At 35.9% G+C, this 21226-nt stretch overlaps 2 protein-coding genes across 2 annotated transcripts; one reads left to right on the forward strand and one right to left on the reverse strand.

The window, feature by feature from the left end:
- The first annotated feature begins 3 nt into the window (after window positions 1-3).
- On the forward strand, window positions 4-15949 carry LOC110064891 (ralA-binding protein 1-A-like). The gene is made up of 17 exons (XM_089271687.1): window positions 4-303; window positions 1461-1609; window positions 2385-2498; window positions 3110-3187; window positions 3996-4121; window positions 4767-4885; window positions 5564-5694; window positions 6515-6583; window positions 7271-7355; window positions 7969-8031; window positions 8936-9044; window positions 10016-10068; window positions 10233-10304; window positions 11486-11572; window positions 11705-11767; window positions 12719-12861; window positions 13254-15949. Exons 1-17 carry the CDS (start codon window positions 188-190, stop codon window positions 13291-13293), a joined length of 1617 nt encoding a protein of 538 aa, XP_089127813.1. The 5' UTR covers window positions 4-187; the 3' UTR covers window positions 13294-15949.
- Window positions 13474-21191, reverse strand: LOC110064889 (uncharacterized). The gene is made up of 9 exons (XM_089271688.1): window positions 20847-21191; window positions 20705-20750; window positions 19629-19649; window positions 19359-19381; window positions 18432-18570; window positions 17562-17621; window positions 16559-16662; window positions 16288-16367; window positions 13474-15949 (listed from the first exon to the last, which is right to left on the reverse strand). Exons 1-9 carry the CDS (start codon window positions 20927-20929, stop codon window positions 15801-15803), a joined length of 705 nt encoding a protein of 234 aa, XP_089127814.1. The 5' UTR covers window positions 20930-21191; the 3' UTR covers window positions 13474-15800.
- Between the last annotated feature and the right edge of the window lie 35 nt (window positions 21192-21226).

Raw genomic sequence — 21226 nt, forward strand, 5'->3', positions numbered from 1 at the left:
GCCTTCGCAGCCTCGCCTGTATTTTATACCATGAAAAACTGGCTCAGAGTTTGGAATCAAACATGGCGGATGTGTAATCCGGGGGAAGAATAGATTGAAATGTTTGTGTTTTCAGATGAGAAATTTTCGTGTCGTTAGTTTTCCGTACAAAGATTTTCTTGAAGAATAGCAGCAGTGAGTAGTGTTGATGGCTGAGCGCGAGGAAGACGCTTTTGAGAGGAAAGAAAGCAAAAAAGATAAGGGATATGTTGCCTTTCGCTCGGACGATGACAGTGTTGGCGAAGAAGAAGAGGAAGATTTAAGGTATGTATTTTAACGATCTTGAGTGATTTACCGCTCAGGATATTCCCAGCTTTGTTAAGCAACAAAAAATAAAGAGACCATGGGAGTTGTTAGCTGACTTTCACTTCTTTTAATTCTTTTAGGCGCATAAATTTAACTGACACTAATTCAAAGTTTATTTCCGCACTCAAACAAAAATCGAAAACAGCTGTTGTGTGCGATCTCTGTTCGCCAAAATGATTTGACCTCTTTAAGTAATTTTATGATCCTCCACAGTTTGCATTGTTTTTGAATCGGTACATTTGATGTGTAATTAAGTATTTTTCTCTAGTTTTGCGCAACAACACTATGCGATAACGATCAAGTTTACTTTTAACGGTACAAAGGGATTCTCTCTGATGCTATCTTTAATTAATCTGGCGTGACATCCAAAGAAGCTTTTTTGTCATTCAATCAGGATGCAAAGCTGTAAAGGCGATGCTAAATTAATTCACATAACTATGAAAACAAATAGAAAGTACCCATTCATCATTTCCATTCATAAAATCACCTCACAATACGCAGTATTCATATAACATGAGCAGGTGCAGATTTAAATAAACAATTTTTATTGTCTAAAAGACTTTAGCTGCTTCAACTAAATGCTGAAACCATCTTTTTTTCATTTCCAAGCAACAAACATTAAATATTAGTTTTTTTTTTCAGCCATGAGTGTAATCTGATATGTGTTACGAACACACTTATGATACATTTGATTTATAACTTCTACTTTTGTAAGCACATGTACTTTGAGAACTACAGATGGCAGGAGATCACATTTTATGGCATGTCATTGGCCAGTGGCAAATTCAGTTGTTTTAATCTGGCCTCCTGTGTTGAAAATATTCAAATGTATTCAGTTTGTGTTTCCTGTTGAAGGGGACAAAAACTTTCTGTTGGATGTAAAAAAAAAATATTTGAGATGATGAGGCAAACTTGTTTCTTTTTCACCAAGAGCATCAAAAACTCGTCTGAATTTGATGGTGGTTGTTATCAACTATCTACAATCAAAAGGTTATAAAAATTGATATCTAGCTTGTGTGAAATTTTGTCTTTATTGATTAATGGCATATTATTTGTACCAGCCTTAGAGGTCTTTGTTGTAAGGTTATTTTTGGTTCTTTGTTACTGTTTCCTAGGCCTAAAGGAAAGAAAGTGAAAAGAGAGAAATCACGCTCGCTCGCGCTTCGTATCAAGCCAAAAAAGCAGAAAAAGGAGAAAGAAAGTAAGGAGAAAGACAAGAAAAAGAAGAAGAAAACAGAAACACTATCACCTCCTCAAGCACCAAGTAAGGGTGTAACTCTTCAAGACTTGAGTTCAAAATACAAATTCTCCTCTGTGACTGCCTTACATATCTATTAATACAAGTTTTGAGAACTTAATGTTTTTTGTACTATTTGTATATCAAGGAAACTTCCCTCAATTGAAGATTTTCTCTATAATTTCTTATCAACTTTCTGCTTGATAACTTAGTAATAGTTACAGGAAGAAATTGGATGTTTAAAGAGCATTCCTACTGATTTGCACCTCTTTACTAAATTTGCTTTTCTTTTTAGGATAACTTGATATGCTTACTTACATGTAGCTTACTGTCTGATTAAATAAACTGACTAGATGTATAATTAACCTAAAAATTATTATTTGGTTTTATAAAGCCTTTCACTCTTCCCCTTTGGATCACAATCTACGTGCAAGACTAAAGGACTTGGATAAAACTACAGTAACTTATCAAGGGCAGTTTTTAATTTATCCCTGTCAGAATTTAACTTTAAATATGATAACCAGTGTAGCACACCTATCAAAAAGTAATGTTGATGATTCTTATCCATAACTTATCATTGAAAATAAAATTGTAGTGTTTCTGTCAGAAGTAATAGACATTTTTTTTCGTACTTTGTCTGAATTTTTTTAATGTTGTTGATGGTTCTTTTGGTACTCAATTTAGGCATTATTAAGAATTCAAAGTAAAGCCTTGAGAAAATGTAAAATTTACACTAATTCGTATTGATCAGTGTGAAACACTTTTGATTATTTACATTATTGGGACCTAACCTTTTTTTCAGGGAAAGTGGTGTTTGGAGTTCCTCTAGAAGTTGCAACAAAAAATACCAGGCTTCCAGATGGAGTGGAGTTACCCAGAATATTTCGGGAAGGAATTGTACACATTGAAGAAAATGGTAAGTAAGGATACAGTTTAGTAAAATAATGCCAGTGACTTTTAATTATTTGCAGTTATGAACTGGAATTAGTACATGTTCGAGAAGTAAGTTACCTGGAAGAATTAATTAGGTGTGCGCATGTTGGAAACTAAAATATAGTGGAACCTAGAGCTCTATAACAGTTACTCTGAGGAAGATTTAATTGACGATTATGGAGCTGTTGTTGTTGATGTTGTAGGGAAGTTTCTATACAAGTTCATGTATGAATAAGTGCTGATGGTTGGTAAAAGAATCTTTGCCATTATAGAAAAGTGGCTGTTGTACAGTATATACAGAGGTGACATTGGAGCCTGAGTCTGAGGACACTAGACTGTGGTCATACATGTCAAACTTTGAGCAACACTGTACAAGCTGCACAGAATGAAGATATATGTATCATATTTAATAGTGTTTGAATAAGGCGCAGTGATATCTATGTAGATGTATGTCCAACTGACAGACAGCCTCCAGGTTACAGACCTACTGTCTGGTTTTATGTCTTATGGCTCCTATCCATTGAATGGCATCTACACGTAACTGCTGGCAGCACTAGAACTTTTTTATGTGTAATACTGTTGGAAATTCTATAGGGCTTGAAGTTGAAGGAATTTATCGAGTGTCTGGAATGAAATCCAAAGTGGAGGCCTTAAAAGAAAGTTATGAACAAGGTATGTGATAAAGTTGGAATAATTTAACTGTCTGGGTCTCTGGGTTATTCATCTTAAATCTTGCATTGGGCATTACATTCAACAATGTATTATGTTTGATTTCTGATTCATGCTGACATAAGATGCAGTCGAACCTCCAGTTGTGACCACCTCTCCTCAGTGACCAGTTTTCCAAAATACCAAAAGTTTGTAAGTCAAATCACTACATTTGGAACCTCTTGTAAGTGATTGCCTCTCGTGAGTGACTGCCTCTTGTAAGCAACCACAACCACTTTTAGAGCTAAAAGTTTTTTTTAACCTCCCATGAGCGACCACTGGACAGATTATAGAGCAGAAATTGGTTGATAAGGTGTTGTAATATTATTGCATTCCTGTGTAGTAAAAGAGATGGAATTTCTCAGTGGGAAGTACCATATTTTTTCTCAAAATTGGCTTTTCATATGTCATTTAATAAAAACATTTAAAACTTGGAGTAAGTCTCTATAGTTACCATGTGCTAATGGGGCAAAATTTTTACCAAGGTAAGTCTAAGTTCTTGTAAGGGACCACCTAGGCTTGACATCTTTGGTGGTTGCTTACTGGAGGTTCAACTGTAATTACAAAATGGTAGTCTGTTTCACAGCTGCCCCTCTCTCCAAGAAAAAATCAGAAAGTGGGGAGGGGTGGCTGTGATGCAGGCCAACAAAATAGCAGACAACAAAAAGAGTCAAATGTACATAAGTCTGTTGGTAGCTAAAAATAATGGTGATTAGAAATAAAAATTACACAGTCATGTTGATAAACTTTTATTAATTTTTTTCATTGCTAGGAAGGTCAGTTGATCTTCATGAATTTGAACCTGAGGCAGTAGCAAGTCTGGTGAAGCTGTATCTCAGAGAATTACCAGAAAATATCCTTACTACGACACTACTTCCAAAGTTTAATGAACTGTCTGGTAAGAAAGGTTGGGAAAACTCCAAAAAAAAAGAACTGAGACGCTTGTCTGTGGTTTTGTTTCCACAGCATTTCTCTTTCTCCCAAATTTCCACAAGTCTGGATACGAGCCAAGTGGCCCATCAGGCTGAGGCTTATCCTGGTTTCCATAGCATGAAGTGACTAGGAGTATTTCTACTCCCCCCTGGACGGGATGCTTGTCCATCACAGGGTTACGCCCAGCATTAAGGTTGCCAGTACCCATTTATACACATGGGTGGAGAGAGGCACTGTGACAGTACACAATATTTTTTCAAAAAACATACAGACTGATACATGTACATACAGTGTATGTGTGATCTCTAATATCCCAAAAATATCTCCTGATTTTCAGAAAAAAATTTACTCTCCTCCCAAAACAGCAATTGCCAGAGTTGTCACCTCTCTTCTCAAATGGTGAATGCCTTAAAATGAACATTGAGCATTACTTTTTCCATATAATGGACACTCAGGTGTTAGCCATTGGTGTTGATATTAAAAAGGGTAGACTGTAAAAGTATGTTCAAGCCAATTTTTGGTCTGTATATTTTAACAAATGTATGTATTTTACAATTTCTGCACTTTTTTGAAAGTAATCTCTAATACTGTGTTTTAACGTTCTGACTAGGGATTCAGGACAGGAAAGACCAGCTGGATAAAACCAGGCTACTGCTAGCAGAACTGCCATCTTGTAACAGAACTCTACTGGCATGGCTGTTCACTCACATGTCGCATGTCATGGAAAAGGTTTGATGACTGAATTAATACAGACTTTAAGCGCCTATGATGAAACCATAATTATTTATTTAAAAAGTTGCTTAAAATAGCTCTCTGGTAAAAAAAAAATAATAAACTCTCTGGTGTTGATGGTAATGGTTTGCCTTTGAGTTTTTCCATTTACTTTTCCTTAACATTTCTCCCTGGATCTTCACCAAGACATGATCCTGGGAGACATTTGCTCACATTCCCTTTTTGATTTGATGATGTCACGGTGTTGCACAACTCGTGTCGATTTTAAAAAGTCAATAGAAACAGTGGAGTTGGTAATAGCAAATAAAAATTGCTTTCAAGCAAGAAAGGAAATGTTTTTGAAGGTTCCAATGTCTGTGTAATCGCTCTATAGTCTTTAATCTTTGTGCAAACCCTGTGACATCACAATGCAAGCAAACTGGTAGCCAGTTTCCCGAAAATGTGTAGTTATGGCAAATTTGGGATGTTTGAGACCCCAGGATTTCTTTTTCTTTTTTTTTTTGCACTTTTCTGTTAAATTTTATCTTTTTATTTTTAAATTTTGGCCCCCAAATGTCTGTTTAAAAATATTTCATGAATCTCATAGTAGCTGTTAAAATTATGTTAAGTACACTTACCCTGCAACACATCGTTAAGTAGAACAATTTTCTCTGACTACTTTTTTGTCTTGACTAGTATTCATCAAACAGAATGAATCTACAGAACATTGGAATAGTTCTCAGTCCTACAATGAACATTGGACACGGCATATTGTTCATCTTCCTGAATTACGTCTATGAACTCTTCCCTGATACTAAAATCACAAAGTGAGTTGTAATGAGAGCTAGCGCAAAGATTATCCTACCTGTACATTCCCATGACTGTGTTCAGTTTATGATATTTGTACAGATTATATTAGAGCTAAAACCTGTGTATAAGAACATTTAAGCAACAGAGCTTTTTTCCATGTTTATGTAGCCTCATCTAAACACAAGGAGTGTTGGGAGAATTCGAGACGGTTATGCAAACCCAAGACATAGTTGAGGGTTGGCATAACTTTCGAGAATTCTCCCAGCCCCCCAAGTGTTTAGATGAGGTTATGTAAACACGGAAAAAGTCGTCTATTACATGTAAAATAATTATCAAAAGTACGTGCAAATCTAAAACGTCATAACTGTGTTTACATACTCCTATCTAAACACACCTAATGACCAATGAGAGCGCGCATAGTAGCTCTCAGTTATTTTATAAAGGTTTTTTCAAGTTAAATCCTGTTTACTGTAAAATTACACTACCTAGGTTCTTAATCAGGTTCTTTCATGTGATGTACCATACATATTATATTTGGAAAAAACTCTGACTTACTATATTTTGAAAAGAATAACCTGTATTGAGATTTTAACCTACAATGGTTCTTACGTGCTTAATGGGGAAATTTTAGCCGAATAGGTTCTTACATTTTAGGTTCTTGTACGCAGGTTTGTTGTTGTTCATACTACATTGTAACTATGAAATTAATTAATGTTTGAAATTTCAAGCGGAGTTGGTGATACTAGTTGATACTTTGAACAGGTGTGCATCCATGCGTGAGCACACGCATGGATCAGTTAACGGGCCTCGAGGATTAACATGACTATTTATAATTAGGTTCAGTGGACCACTGACGATGTCTATACGACTGGATGAGGATGAGGAAGACTTGCCCAGTAGTCCTGAGTAAGACCGGAATGATTTTGTTAATTTCTGTGTTATTCCTTTGTCATCATATTTTTCTGCGTCGTCATCATCATCATCATAATCATCATTGTCATCATCACCGTCCTCATCATCGCCGTCATTATCATCACCATCCTCTTTTACCTGCCTTACAAATTTAAAGTATTATGTAATACGTAACCAGTACATCATTGCAAGCTAAATCAATGAAGTGCTAGTGTTCATCCATAACCTGATGGACGCGTGTACACCCATGATCAATATAAGAATTTACCTATGGAGTGTTAACAAAAATTTTTTCGGTTGTTCCAGCCGAAAAAATCCTTGTTAATTTTAAAAATAATAATGGTTTGAATATTGCCATGGAGTTTCTAGCCCCACAAACACTGCTACAAGCTGACGCCATTTTGGTTACCACCATGACTAGAGAAGTAGGTGAACTGGAGGCAAGTTTGGGTGCTAGTGTAGTGGAATTGGTTTTGGACGTATAATAAATTTTTAAGTAATATAATCACCAAGCTGAATGAATTTAACTACAAATTTTTCCAATAAAACAGTTTTAACAGCCCATGTGTTTGCAAAAAAGTATAAACTATGGCTTACACTTTTTAAATTGGCTGGAAAAAATTTACTAGCAATAATAATATTGATAATAAAATATTAATAATTAATATGTACTTTCCATAGTGCAATTGCCTCAGCATTAGCCAAGCAGGAGGCAGTTCTTTCTCAACTCCATGAACAGCTCAACATGAACACAGACAACTTGCAAGTAAGAGAGTGGTACAAATATTTAAATAAAAATATAACTAACTTTTTGCGAGAAATTTCTGGTTTTTAGTAATAGATGTTGATAAAGGTAGTTTAAATCTGTGTTTGAGCATTAGTGGTACATCATGCCCACTCTTTTTTTCCAGTTTCCATAGTCCATCAGAGGGTTTCATTCTAACACTGATTGAGAAATTGTCGGGTATCATAATATACACCTGGATGGAGAAAGGCAGTGTAAGGGAAGAGCGTCTTGCCCAAGAACACAACATAATGATCGCTGGGAGGACCCAAACTCTGACTGTATGCCCCAATGTCCAGTACACTAAGCATTACGCCAAAGTGCCTCTCACAGTAGCCGTTATTACTTGATTTACAGATGTCAAAACATGGCAAGAACAAGGAAATTTCATGTACATGTATAGCATTGCAACTGTACTTAAGGTTTCCAATAAGCCATGTTGACTACAAACCCACCATCAGTTACTGACTTAAATCTTTGTTTTTCAAATTCATTGTTGTCATTGATAAATTACATCATCAAATAAATATTAATTTTATAATTTGCTTATTTCAGTATTAATTTAAGCTGTTGTCAATGTTTGTTCTTGTCTTAGTATGATGGGCGGGATGAAATGCTGTGGGAGGTTCAACGAAAGGTCACACTGCTCAAGAGAAAGGTACCTGTTGGAGAGAATTAACGAATCAAATGTGGTTTAGCATGTTCTGTACTCTTATCGACAACAATATGTGTCATCACAGTGGTCAAAATGTTGTGGACTCACGAGTTGCAGCCAAGTGAGTTCACAACAAATTTTGACCACTGTGATGGCGCGTATCGTTGTCAATAAGAATACAAACCACATTTCGATTTGTTTTTTACCACAATATCAACGTCAAAGAAAGTGTTTTTTCCAGAGCGTGAGCTGAAAAAGGCATTGCATGACACATTGACACAAGCAGTGTTGTCTGGACTCTTATTGACAACGGCAAATTAGCCAATCAGATTGTGAGATTAGTATTCATTGTGGTAAAAAACCAGCTTTTCAACATAGTGATCTTCAGAGAGCTTTTAAGGAGTAAGGAACCTGTTCTGTTTAATAACATTGATCCCAATTTTTCTTTTTATTAGTTGAATTACTTCATGAAATTTTTTATTTCAGAATGTCTTGTGCGTCCATATACTGTGCTGTGATGTAAACATGATACATTTATTAGCCAATAAAAGCATTAATTTTGCGGTGTCCAATCTGTAATTAGTTCAACCCTGGTAATTCAAACTCGGTTATTTTGAATTCCCCGTTATTTCGAACTCAAAACCATTTCCCTTAGACTACTTCCTCAATCAACTACTCTCGGCTATTTCAAACTCCCACCATTTCAATCTTTTTTTCAATTCCCCTGAGAGTTCGAAATGGCAGGGTTCAACTATTTCCATTTTTTATGAATCAATTTCTCCCAACTAGTCTTCCAAGAAAAATAGTAAGAATAAAGGAAAATGTTTATGATGCCATTAAAGGGCTGGTACACTTTATTTCTGGTTGTTAGGCTTGTATGCAGTCAAATGTATTTGGTCTCTTTCAGCTCCGAACTGCCAAAAAGAGAGCTTCCCAGTCAACAGCATCAGAGGAAATACCAAAGACACAAGGAGCTCTTAGAAAAGAACATTCTGTTGAAAAAGATGAAGATGATGGTAGACAATTCAGTATTTAGTACTTTTTATTTTAAATACGAAGGCGTGCTATAAAAGGGCATAAGCTCCTCCCCCTAATTTTGAATTCACCCAAAAAATCAAGATGTTGGACGATGAAGAGAACAATAACAAATGCTTAGTATTTGTTATAATCGTCAAAAGCAATAAAACTTAACCAGAAATGGTGAGAACATATCATTAAAATTACTTTTCTGTAAGTTTTTTTGTTTGGAGTACAATATCTCCTCGCTTCGTATGAAAAACTTTAAATTTGTTCTTGCGGTCAAATTGAAGCAAGCCAACTGGTTGGCTCCACAATTTAAGATTTGTCCAATAAAGTAGTGATCTGTGAAGTACTACGTTTTGTTACATAAAGATTTTTTAATTCTATGGCAAGTAAAGACAGCAAAGACACTTTCGCATATTTAAATCACCCGCCAATTTGAATTTGACCCGCGCACGTCAACAGTGACTGACAAATGAGCCTTAGTCTTCCCAACGAAGTCTTCCTTATATAGCGTGCCCTCGTTTTTAAGAAAGAACTTCTGCTAAAAAAGGGTTGTTGCCATAGCTAAATAATCGATCATCCAGTAAATTTTAAAGCATCACAGCTATATGTAACAACCTGCACTTTTTGTAAGGTCACAAGCTTAAGAATGTTCTGTTAAAATATTGCGATTTTAGAAAAAAAAAATTTAACTGTCAGTAGTACTCACATGTCTTTCATGAGATAGTGAAGCAAAGTGTTAAATTTATCACACCTTTGGGGTCATCATGTGGTCACAACTAAAACAAGACAATCTATTGTTCCAGAAAATACCCACACCTGTCTCATCCATGGAGGATGTTTTGTGGTTCTATACAATGTATTTTGTGGACGTAACTTTTTTGATGCTGCATGGAACTGCACAAACAGTTGATCGGCTTTCATTTAGCCTTAACTAAAGTTGTGTGTGTTTCCTTTTTTCCAGGGTTAATTACACTTTTAGAAGCTTCTGAAGCAGAACTTTTAATTGAACAGGAGGTATTATAAATAATATATTTACGTTAAATTATATTTCAATAATATTTAAGAATTCCTATCAAGTGTAGACATAATTATGTCGTGACTACAAATAAACTATAAATAAATAAATAAATAAATAAATAAATAAACTCATTTTAATTTAATTTCACATTTTTGTGTAGGAATTGACCTTCATTGGAAATGAACTACGGAAACGAATGGAACATGAGAAGAAAGAAATTGAAAGGCTTAATGTAAGCACTTTTTAATCAATAACTTTGATGAATGGTGAGCTTCTGCTGTCTCACAGAAATAACTGTTAGTCCAGTGGAAACCAGTTTGTCATATTCTTGTCATATTATCTTGTTAATCAAAGAGAAAATAATGTTCTTGGTAGAATGTCAAATGGTAAAAGAACAATGAAATTTGTAAGATTGAGTTAATTGATGTCTGAAAGCAAATTATGAGGGGTTTAAAAATTAAGAAGTTTCTTAAAAAAGAGAGGAAGACTTATATTGTGAAAAAACATGGATGGCACACTGCAAGACCAAGTTATCGATGACATTGCATGGCATCATAGGTCAGTTGATAAATCGTTGCTTTACAAAACTCGAAGATCACACGTGGTCTAAAAACTTTAAGGAGACTGTTCTTGCGGTGACAGCTACATCGTTGAGACCACGAGGAATGTGCAGGTGCGAATTGTGGAACACTCAAACACATGTAATGATTCAGAACCTGCCCGTAACCTATGTGAGAACCCTTCGCATTCATTTTGTTGGCGCATACTCTGCACAGCCCAATCATTTCACAACGAAGAATCCTAGAAGGCCTAATGATCCAAACAAATTCACTGTCACATGGCAAAACTATTCCCATTGGGAATTACCCAACAGTTATAAATTATGTGAGTAGTGAGTGGCATTTTCACCCTGAAGATGAAATTATGTCAAAAATGTTTCATTGGTGTTTTACTTTTTTAACCATAATTTTTTAAACATTGTTTAGTCTTGTAAATATTTTGCCAAATACATATATCTTATTAGATGTTTTCAATTGGTGTATAGTATCGCTGTATATTTTTATGAGTTGTGCTGCATTTTGATGGGCCCGAAGGGCAAGTCAAAATACAGACGAGTAAAAATATAAGGCAATACTACACCAGAACATCTAATAACAGATTTATTACCCAACTGCTCAGTCAATAAACTTATCAATGAAAGAGAGAGAGTGTGACCATTTTGCGTGCGTGTGCCGACTTGTATGGCAAACAGGTTTTCTACTGTTAAGTACAAATAACTGTACAATATCACTGTATATTTGTACTGTTAATTGGACGGTATTTACTGAAGTTGGATAATAAAATCATGTTTACAAACTGTCACAAACTCTTAATAATCTAATTGTAACAACACTACATAATGTCACTCAACAGGAAGAAATTGCTGCCCTTGTGGCCTTAAAGGAGAAAGATCCTGGTTCGGGTCGAAGTTCAGAATCAGATTCTTCTGACAGTGAAGTTGTATCCTTTTCTTATGAATTGTTACAGTTATTAAATGTAGCCTAATAGTAACTGTATTAAGAGTTTGCTGAGAGCCAGCATGTAATGATAATCCTTAAAATGCTGCTCTTTTCCTTTACTTGTGGATGTCAGGGTGATGAGGCTGAACTTGAGAAAATATTACAAGAGCTCATTGACCAGAATGAAGAACTGGAGGTATTTTGTCACTTAAAAGGAACAATTTATTGTTATTAATATTATGTATGGGTTATTGACCAAGTGTGAGGTCAAGATGGCTGGATATTGGTCAGTGCTTTTTTTGCGTGTTCACGGACCAAGACGGAGTAGAGGTCCATAAACTCGCAAAACAAAGAACAAGGCCAGTATCCAGCCATCTTGACCGAATAAGCTTGGTCAATAAAGGATTTATTATACGGGTTTTGGGGAAATTTTCCTTGCGGGACACAACGGGTAGTCCTGAGCAGGCAAGACAGCTCCATCTTGCCTGCTTGGGTAGCCAATCACAGGGCAGGATTTGATTCATCTTGCCTGCTCACGGAGCTAGCCATATAATAAATACACATCCTTGTTACTATGTGAGAGTTGGTGGTGTTTTCTCCATATAGTAACAGTCAAACCTCCCCACACAGACACCTCCATAACATGGACACCTCTTATTATGGACAGCAGAATTAATACAATCATGTATTAATATTATATTATTATTAATATTATATTAATTTTTGTTAACCTCTACATTTACAGAGATGCCTCTATAAAATAGACACTGGCTGGATTGTTCATTTTTGTGTGTGATTATGGACCCCAACTGTGTTTCTGTCCATAAACATGGCAAAAAAAAAAAGCTTCGCCAATATCCAGCCTTCTTACACAAATAAGACAGAGCTGAAAGGGGCAATGGGCAATGGCTAATGTGCAGTTCCAGAAAATATCCAAACTCCCCCCATAGAGGGGATTGGAATTTCCTGGGGGTAGGGGATTCTGTAAGACCAAAAATGCATGAAGCTTAATTGACATACTCAGGGTGGGAGGGTTTTAGAAGAAATCCCTTTTGTGGGGGAGGTACAGTATGTGGATTTTCTGGAACTACAAAATTTAATAAGCCAATCTCTTGACCGATGGACTGTTTGTGTGGATTTTTTGTAGCGCAAGAACACAGAACTGTGCCATAACATTCACAATGAGAGAGAAGTTTGCATAGAACTACAGGTGCAAATCAGGGTTTTGGAAGCCAAACAAGGACAGAAAACAGATCCAAAGCTTGATGAACATACATCAGAAAATATCAGGTAATGAGAGACAAGAACACAGCTCTTGTTGTCTTGGACCATCAATGGACTTTCTTTATTTCATCAACTTTTCTAGTCTGTTAGAGGGTCATCGCTGTTCATGCAGTTGATGATAGCACTTGCCCGGGGCAAGCAAAATTTGAAAGCTGCCTGTCCAACAGGCAAGCTGTATTTCTAGTTTGTTTTAGCTCTGGAGAAGTGCCATACAGTAACTGTATTAAACATGAGGGGAATGTGAGTTATTTGTGATTGAAAAACATTATATAGCCAAATACAATTATCTGTAAGTGTTGCAACAAACTATGCATTGTATGATTGGAGTAAATTCTGAACCATTTTAATGCACACTTGGCAGTACTAATTTTTGTCCTGTATCGTTTTTATATCTGTAGCTCAAACGTCACTGGAAGCTCCACAGTAACTTCAGTATAACGTGGAGAGCATGCATTCATCTCAATCAATCTCATGAAATCATATTTACATAAAAAGAGTCACAAATGTATTCTGTGCAAGTTGTACTCACTGCAGTCCTGTCTAGTGCTAATCACACCACAGAATGACTCTTAACAGTGACCTTGCCTTTAGCTAAACAAAAAACACAATAGCCTGAGCTATCTTTTTTCTATAATCATTTTTAATAAAATCTTTTCTTACACTAACTTTACCCACTGGTAGTTTGCCATTCTCATAACTTTTTCAGTAAGGTAATATATTTAGTTTTAATTAAGGATTATACAGTACAGTTCTACTGAAAAGACTTAGTATGTGACTTGAACTACAAAAATATATTTTATAAAAACTGCTGGATTTCCTCAGACAATCAGTTGTACAATCCATTACAAACTTTCTATTTAGTTCACACATTTACATAATTCTGTTCTCAATGTGCCAAGAAAGTTATTCTCCATTAATCAAGGGCTTGTGGATTTTGTCGTCAGGCAAGTGGATTTTGTCCCTTGCTTGCCTGATAGGAAAATGACAGTTTTTGCAAAACATTTTGCGAGAAAATTCAAATTTCAGAAGTACTGTTCAGAGGAATTATTCATGTTTATTTAATTTAATGTTAACTGGATTGCCCAGACTGGTAAGATAAGGCTTAAAGAAAAGGAGCAAAGTTTTTGGGCTGTACATGTACATCATATAGTTACAGCTTGCCTGAAGGCCAAGCTCAAAAACTGAACTTTTCTTTACACCTTGGTTCTATTTATTGTATTCAATGATGCATTAATTACTGCTGCAGTCCTTACCTTAATTTCATTAATTGAGAAGAAAACTGCCACATTGACTAACAAACCACTTGTCAGGAAATCCAGTTTGGTTTCACACAAACTATATTTTAGATTTGTCAAACTCAGTGAAAGAGTTGTATTTGCATCTGGGTACAGTTAACATTGAAAATGTGTACTTGATGACACACTAAAGAAACTTTCCTAAAATATAGAAGTTATAAACTCAACAATGAATTCCACTCCTTGTTGACTTGGTTGTCAAGTCAGATAATGCTTTTATCAATGAAGTGCATCAGGAAATGATTTTTTAAGAAAAAATGTTTTCCCTGGCCACTGATCAGTAATATATGAGATTTACAAATTAATATCCTGGCCTGACTGTTCAAAGTTCAATTAAGCTAATTTAGGATAGGCAGAATTTCTAATTCAGTTTTGTAAATCTCTAGGGAGGTTTCTGGTTAATAAATTCTTCAAAACACTAGCAATTAGAAAAAAGAAAAAAAAACACTTTTATACAAGGAAATGTCACTGAAACCTTGATCTACTTTTGATCCTTATTAGAGTGAAGCAGCTTTCAAACCACTTGGCTCCACAAAACATTAATAAAACTTTGAAAAAGAAGTATTTGATAGTACTGTAGCCACATGTATGATTGCCAACATTAACATACTGATGACTTTAATTTGGAAAATCTCTTATTGCAAAGTTTTTAATCAATGATATCACTAATAAAAGAAGATGAGAACTTAAGATGTCCAAATTAGCCTTTTTAAAAGTGATTCCAAGTCTATGATTTTTACATTAAGTAACTGATGGAAGGTTGGTGGGTTATCTTAAATAATATACAACTTACTGTTATTAGCCATAAATGCAATAAACTGTTTTTCATTTATCATTTTCTATAATATCTCTGCCTTGAAGACAAAAATATGGCCACTTACTTTTAACAAGCAAGTGCCTTTATCATAAAACTAACAACACTGCATTACTTTGTATACACTTGAGTTAGTTACTAGAACTTAAGGGTGCTTTCCAGTAAACCAGAAAAATTGGCATTGAATTTGCAGAAATATTTATGATTGCAAATGGTCTTGGAAGTGCATTCTCTGGAATTTCTAGAAAAGAGGACAACCTCATAAGGTTTGCTCAAATTTTCAAAAAATGTTTACCGGTACTAGGAATTTCTGTTCCATTTGATTTTCTTTCTGGAGTTTCTGGAATTTTCTGTTTAATGGTTTACATTTCAGAAATTCAACAACTTTCAGATTTTCCAGAAACTTTCCAGGGAAATTTCCTTTAGTTTACCGATTACCAGGTACCCCTGTTTGGAAAATTCTGGAATTTTAGCTTGAATGAATGGAAAGCACCATGAATGTTTGTAATAATGTTATTATAAATAAATGTAAAGAATTTTAACATTGTTTTTTTATGATTATTTTTAGTTGCAAACAGCATTCACATTTGGCATCTTTCAAGGAATATTTTTGACACAGATCCTACCTGACGATAAACCAAATCCTTTTCAATCAAAATACACGTACAGAAAAGTCTTGTATTACATCAGCAGTAATGTTACAAGAAAATGTTCACAACTGACGTTGAATGAGTCTACAAATCAGCTTAATTTTTGACAAACTTGATGTACTGATAGTGAATACCCAACATTTCTTATGATGTCAAAAGTTAATGTTACAAAATTTCTATTAACTACTATCTCTCGCTAACTGATACGAGATCAACAGATGATGAAAAACCATGTAGTGCGTCAAGTGACTTTCCAGCTATCTTTGTCGCTTCCATACCTTGAGCTAAGGCATCTTCCCAAGGCACATTACCATTTGGCACTGTCGCAGTTGGGGCTGTAAATTAAAATAGATGATGATGAGAATGTCACCTCATTCTTGACAACAACTAATGAGTGATCATTGGAGTTATATAACGGGATTTGAACCTATGACCATGTTGTGACCAGCTCCCAGTTGGCTTGGTAGCTCAGTTGGTAGAGTGCAGTGGTCATGGGTTTGAATCCCATTCAAGTTTGAATTTTTTTCAGGGTTAAATTTCACAACTGCTTAAGTCGTCTATACTACTGCAATGATCAATCATGTCTCCATATCTTTCTCTGCAGTTCAAATAAATGATCTTTCATATATTCACTTGTAACAACTAAGAGTGTTATAGATGGGACTTGACTTACAAACAAAAGGACTGCTTCCAAGAGATCTTGCTTTTACTCTTTCCAGGAATGCATCAAAGTCCTCGACGTCTAGTTCAGTACTAAAAAAAAACAAGAAAAGAAAATTTCAGTGTCAGTTAAACATATTTCATTATGAACCTGAACAAGTTTTATCAAACCCTACTCCTGCGAGAGGCCAGATCCACTTTAAAACAACATGGAAAAGCCAAGAAGGCTTAGAATACTATTCACTTGAGATGATTTGATTATTAACGAACAATTTAACTAATACCTATCTACACTCATTCCATCATCCGACAACCATGATGACAATGATGAATCATCCAGGAATCCTCGGCGAGTTCTTTTATCCTTTTCTTTTGCTGCTTTATTCTCCTACAAGTCAGTAATAAGTCGGCAAGTCAATGATTAGGATCATAACAGCAACATCTACTTAGATGTTTGCATACAAGCCCATTGTACACACAAATAATAATGACTAGGTATGTCGGTACTTAGTCCTTTACATACACTCTGATGTAGCTTTTTCCCTTTCTTCGGCACTACAGTGGAATTCCGCCTTGTGGCAACTCTGTTTTTACAGCCACTTTATTCTGGCCCAAACAAAAGCTCATTCAGTCATTTTCTTATTGAAACAATCTCTTTAATACGGCCACCCCTTAATACAGCCATATTTTTGTGGCCTGTTGGTGTTCAGATTAACAAGGTGTCCAGTTTAATGGGGTTCCACTGTACTCTATGCAAGTAATACATGCAAACCCTAATGTACTCTCACAGTGACACTGCTCTGTAGGCTTATGTGTGCACAGCATGGAATAAGTTGTAGCTCTTTGTGCACACATTGCTTACTAAGTATAGAAAACCAAGCACTATAAAAGTGCTACAAAACTTGTAACAATCATATAAATACTCTCCTAAAATGTTCATCTTTATATGCTGTAGAAAACCGTAAGGGTTTGAAGGCTCCTTATGTAAAACTGCCCAATAAATAATTTAGTGGTAATTAAATTAAAATAAAGCTTAATCTCCCTATCTCAGACTTCTTTATCTTGAATCCCTTGCAATCTCAAGCTCATTTCATTTTCGCTTGAATATACTTTTTCAATCTCTTACTTTCTGCTACCTCAAACCCCTGACTTATTGAACTATTTATTTTTTGATTTCCCAGTTCAAGAGAGCAGGGTTCAACTTTATTACAAAGTGAACTAATAATTTTATTTGTCATTGAGTCTTAAGATTGTGAATTGAAATAAAATTCCACAAGATGACCGCACCTCCATTTGCTTGGCCTGCTTAGCAACACGGGCTGCCTCTCTCTTAGCTTCATAGTACGCCTTAAATGGTAAATCAACACAAAATTAGTAATAAAATGTACACAAGAAATCCGATGGCTGTCAAAAGTAGACATCTACCTCAAGCTGGTGCCAAGCTATTCTACTGAGATATGTGTCTGATTCTTTGAGATAAAAACACAGTTTTAAATTTGCAAAACATGTTTCTGATGACAAACATCCATCTTCAGGTTGAAAATTATACAAATGAGCTGCTAGTCGGTGTGATATAAAAGTGAACTTTCATAGAATATATGAAATACTAAATACCAACATGAATAGGAAGCACTAGAACATACAATGGTAGGGAAACAATGTGTATTGTAACACAGAAAATTAAAACAAAAGTGTTATGTACATTAACATGATTGATTTGCTTGTTAAAGAGGGTTTTTCCAAATCACCTGCGTACTTCAACAAATTATAAAGTCATCATCTTCTAAACTTTATACCTGAATTAAAAAGCTAAGGAAAATATACCACAACTCCACTGCTTTCTTGCTTCTCAAAGAACGGCTTGGTAGTCTGTCTGAACAGGTACATTTACACTGGTGGGTCTAGGATAACTGGTGACTGATTTCCAAAACAGTGAATGCCGAAGGCACAGACAAGCTTCTAGAGGGGTCTGAGGCCATGTTCACCCACGAAATATTTTTGATTTTAACTTCCTTGAGTCCCTTTCGCCTAGGTTTCTGAGTCATTCTGAAAACACTGACTGATTTGCATAACACAGTTGAAACTCAGGCATAGATCCATGCCTGATTTAATTACATCTCGCATCTCGCATCCAAAGATGCAGCTACATTTAATCACCTCCTCTTCAAGCCGTAAATCCTCCTCTCGCCGGGACAACTGGGCATCAATTTCTGCATCTACCTTCTTCTGTTGCTCAACCAGTTCATTAAACCTTTTCTGAGATATCAGCTCTGTTTCTGTTTCAGTTAAAATCCGTCTGCAACAAGAACACAGAGAAGTGTCAAGTGACTCCTGTCTTACACTTGCACAGTCTATTTTTAGTTATGAATTTTGGATTGTACGTGTATTACTCCTATGAATCAATTACAGCCAAAGCACTTTGAGTCAGCACTGTTGGGACCATAATCGTGTTTCTGTTGACAATTAGGAGATGATTCGGTAATTAAGTTTGATTACAGGTGACCCTTGCAGAAAATATCTACGAGTAGAGGTTAGACTGCATAAGAATAGACCCAGTGGGATCCAGGATTTTTCTTAGGAGGGGGTGCACCTCTAAGGAATGGCATAACTGACTGATGAGGTAAACAAATTTTAAAAGTGAAAATAAAGAAGGCTTCATCTCATGGGGGGGGGGGGGGGGTCGCACCCCCTGCACCCTCCCTCTAGATCTGCCCCTGAGACCATTGACTGCAATAAAATTAACATTGACATAGACATAGCCAATGAATAAAGGTTTCAGCCTCTCAGTTCTAAGTTCAAAAGCTCAATTCTTACTCGTTATCTGTTCATCACAAACAACTCATTTCTAGTTGCCTTATTGAAATTATTATACTGTATGCAATAGTAATATCAACTGTTTCAATCAAAATTAGCTGGAAAAGGTGTATTTGCTTACTAAGCCTGAACATGCCAACCAAGTCAACATCTATTATTTTTCAATTAATCTGGGCAATGAAGAAATTTGAAATGTAAGTTGACAGACACAGTGTCCAGATTACGTTTGGACTGTTTCACAGACCAAACATTAAATCAGTATAGAAATACCTTGGACGAGGATTGAAGTCCTCCTGGAAAGAAAAGAAATTTATTCATAATCTATAGATTCAAAATATATTTCAATTGCATTTAACTGTTTATCGTAACATTTCTTTATCAAAGTAAATGTTGATACCTATAATCTTGTCAATTCAAAATTCTATTAGCCTTTAATGGGCTAATATGATAACGATGACTGGTAATATTTTTTTCACAAGAATTTTAATTTAATTTAGAAACACTAGAAGTACATACAAGTAAGAAGCAATAATTGCATACCTCATCTATCAAGTTTTCAAACTGAAAAAAAACATAAACAAATGTGATCAATTTACATAGAAAGTGCATTAAGTTGAACTAAATCTTAGAACACTTTTCAATTGAGTGTGGCAAAACCAAAACCAAAGTAATCATTCTGACCAATCACAAAGGACACCATGCAATCAAAACATGCAGTAATTACATGAAGTTGACACAAAGCAGGAGAAAGCCTGTGCAGGCAGGTCCCGATTGGTTCTGGTTTACTTCTGATTGGATGAAAAAGTAATACAAGTTTTTTTAAGCACATTATTGTGTAGTATAGTGATGCACAGGAGGCACGGTGGCCTCATGGTTAGTGCGTTCATCTCCGGATCAAGCGGTCCGGGTTCGAGCCCTGGCCGGGGACATTGTGTTGTGTTCTTGGGCAAGACACTTTACTCTCACAGTGCCTCTCTCCACCCAGGTGTATAAATGGGTACCGGCAAAGTTAATGCTGGGGGTAACCCTGCCATGGACTAGCATCCCATCCAGGGGGGAGTAGAAATACTCCTAGTTGCTTCATGCTACAGAAACCGGGATAAGCTCCAGCCTGATGGGCCACTTGGCTCGTATGCAGACTTTACCTTTACCTATAGTGATGCAAAACCAATTACTTTTCGACACTCAGTCTAAAGACCATCTTTCATTAATTTTGAAGTTCTAAAAATTCAGTTGTAAAAATTCAGTAGAGGTTGCCAATAGGGTTAAATCTAGAAACATGCAATAATACATCATTCTCCTCCTATTAGATTTAAGGGGGGGTTCAGGCTGGTAAGGGGAGCTCCATGACTTCTCACCCCCACCGCCTTCCCCTTCACACCCACTCAGTCCTCTACTAGTCCTCAATTTATCTCCAGAGATTGTCGAATACAAAGGAATACCACTAAACAAATATTAAACTTCGAGTCATGAAGGCTGCAACTGGTAATTTAAAACCTAATTTTACGACAACAATGCTAATCGATGCTAGCGACCGGTATTATCGACATACTTGCTTAATTCCAGTTAACAGTCCTTCATTCAGAACAAAACCAGTAAAAGGTATGATTCTTTACCTCGATACTTAACTCCTTTTCGCTGTATCTTGCACGTCTGTAAGTTCTACAACACCAAAAATATTCAAGGAAATGATGACCCTGCAAATGACTTATTGCATTGAGAAATAACAAAACAATTTAAACACGAAAACGATATTACCTCCCCCTCAGATGTGCTGGCCGGCGTAATTTTCTCAGTTCTTCACTAAATATTCCCCAACATCCTCTCACACAGCTCGCCATTATCTTGTTTTCCGGTGATCACGACATACTACACTACGCTTATGTAGATTCGTTGTTGTTTTGTGGCGAAATTTTTTGTCATGTGCGTGGCACCTGACCGGTGAAGCATTACCCATAGGACTGTGCAGGCCTTCAAAAAGAAAACTTTAACGAAACTGATGAAAAGTTGTAAAAGAAACAAAAGAATGTTTAAAAAGTCATTTATACAAAATAACATATATTTGAACGCGTATTGAAGCAAATTGTGACATGAAACTTTGAACGTCGCAAAAGAGGGCACAACATTCTCAATACACC

The sequence above is a fragment of the Orbicella faveolata genome, unplaced genomic scaffold, assembly GCF_042242905.1.
Source record: "Orbicella faveolata isolate gen_17 unplaced genomic scaffold, um_ofav_v1 contig_34, whole genome shotgun sequence".
NCBI lineage: Eukaryota > Metazoa > Cnidaria > Anthozoa > Scleractinia > Merulinidae > Orbicella > Orbicella faveolata.

What these genes read in the sequence shown, in the direction of transcription:
- LOC110064891 (XM_089271687.1), top strand. Translation starts at nt 188, where the DNA reads ATGGCTGAGCGCGAGGAAGACGCTTTTGAGAGGAAAGAAAGCAAAAAA. An exon ending in TCACACTGCTCAAGAGAAAG is followed by an intron (nt 8,032 to 8,935) that starts GTACCTGTTGGA and finishes GGTCTCTTTCAG; the next exon opens with CTCCGAACTGCCAAAAAGAG. An exon ending in TGAAAAAGATGAAGATGATG is followed by an intron (nt 9,045 to 10,015) that starts GTAGACAATTCA and finishes CCTTTTTTCCAG; the next exon opens with GGTTAATTACACTTTTAGAA.
- LOC110064889 (XM_089271688.1), bottom strand. Translation starts at nt 20,929, where the DNA reads ATGGCGAGCTGTGTGAGAGGATGTTGGGGAATATTTAGTGAAGAACTG. An exon ending in GACTTCAATCCTCGTCCAAG is followed by an intron (nt 18,571 to 19,358) that starts GTATTTCTATAC and finishes TTCTTGTTGCAG; the next exon opens with ACGGATTTTAACTGAAACAG. An exon ending in GATGGAATGAGTGTAGATAG is followed by an intron (nt 16,368 to 16,558) that starts GTATTAGTTAAA and finishes GTTTTTTTTTAG; the next exon opens with TACTGAACTAGACGTCGAGG.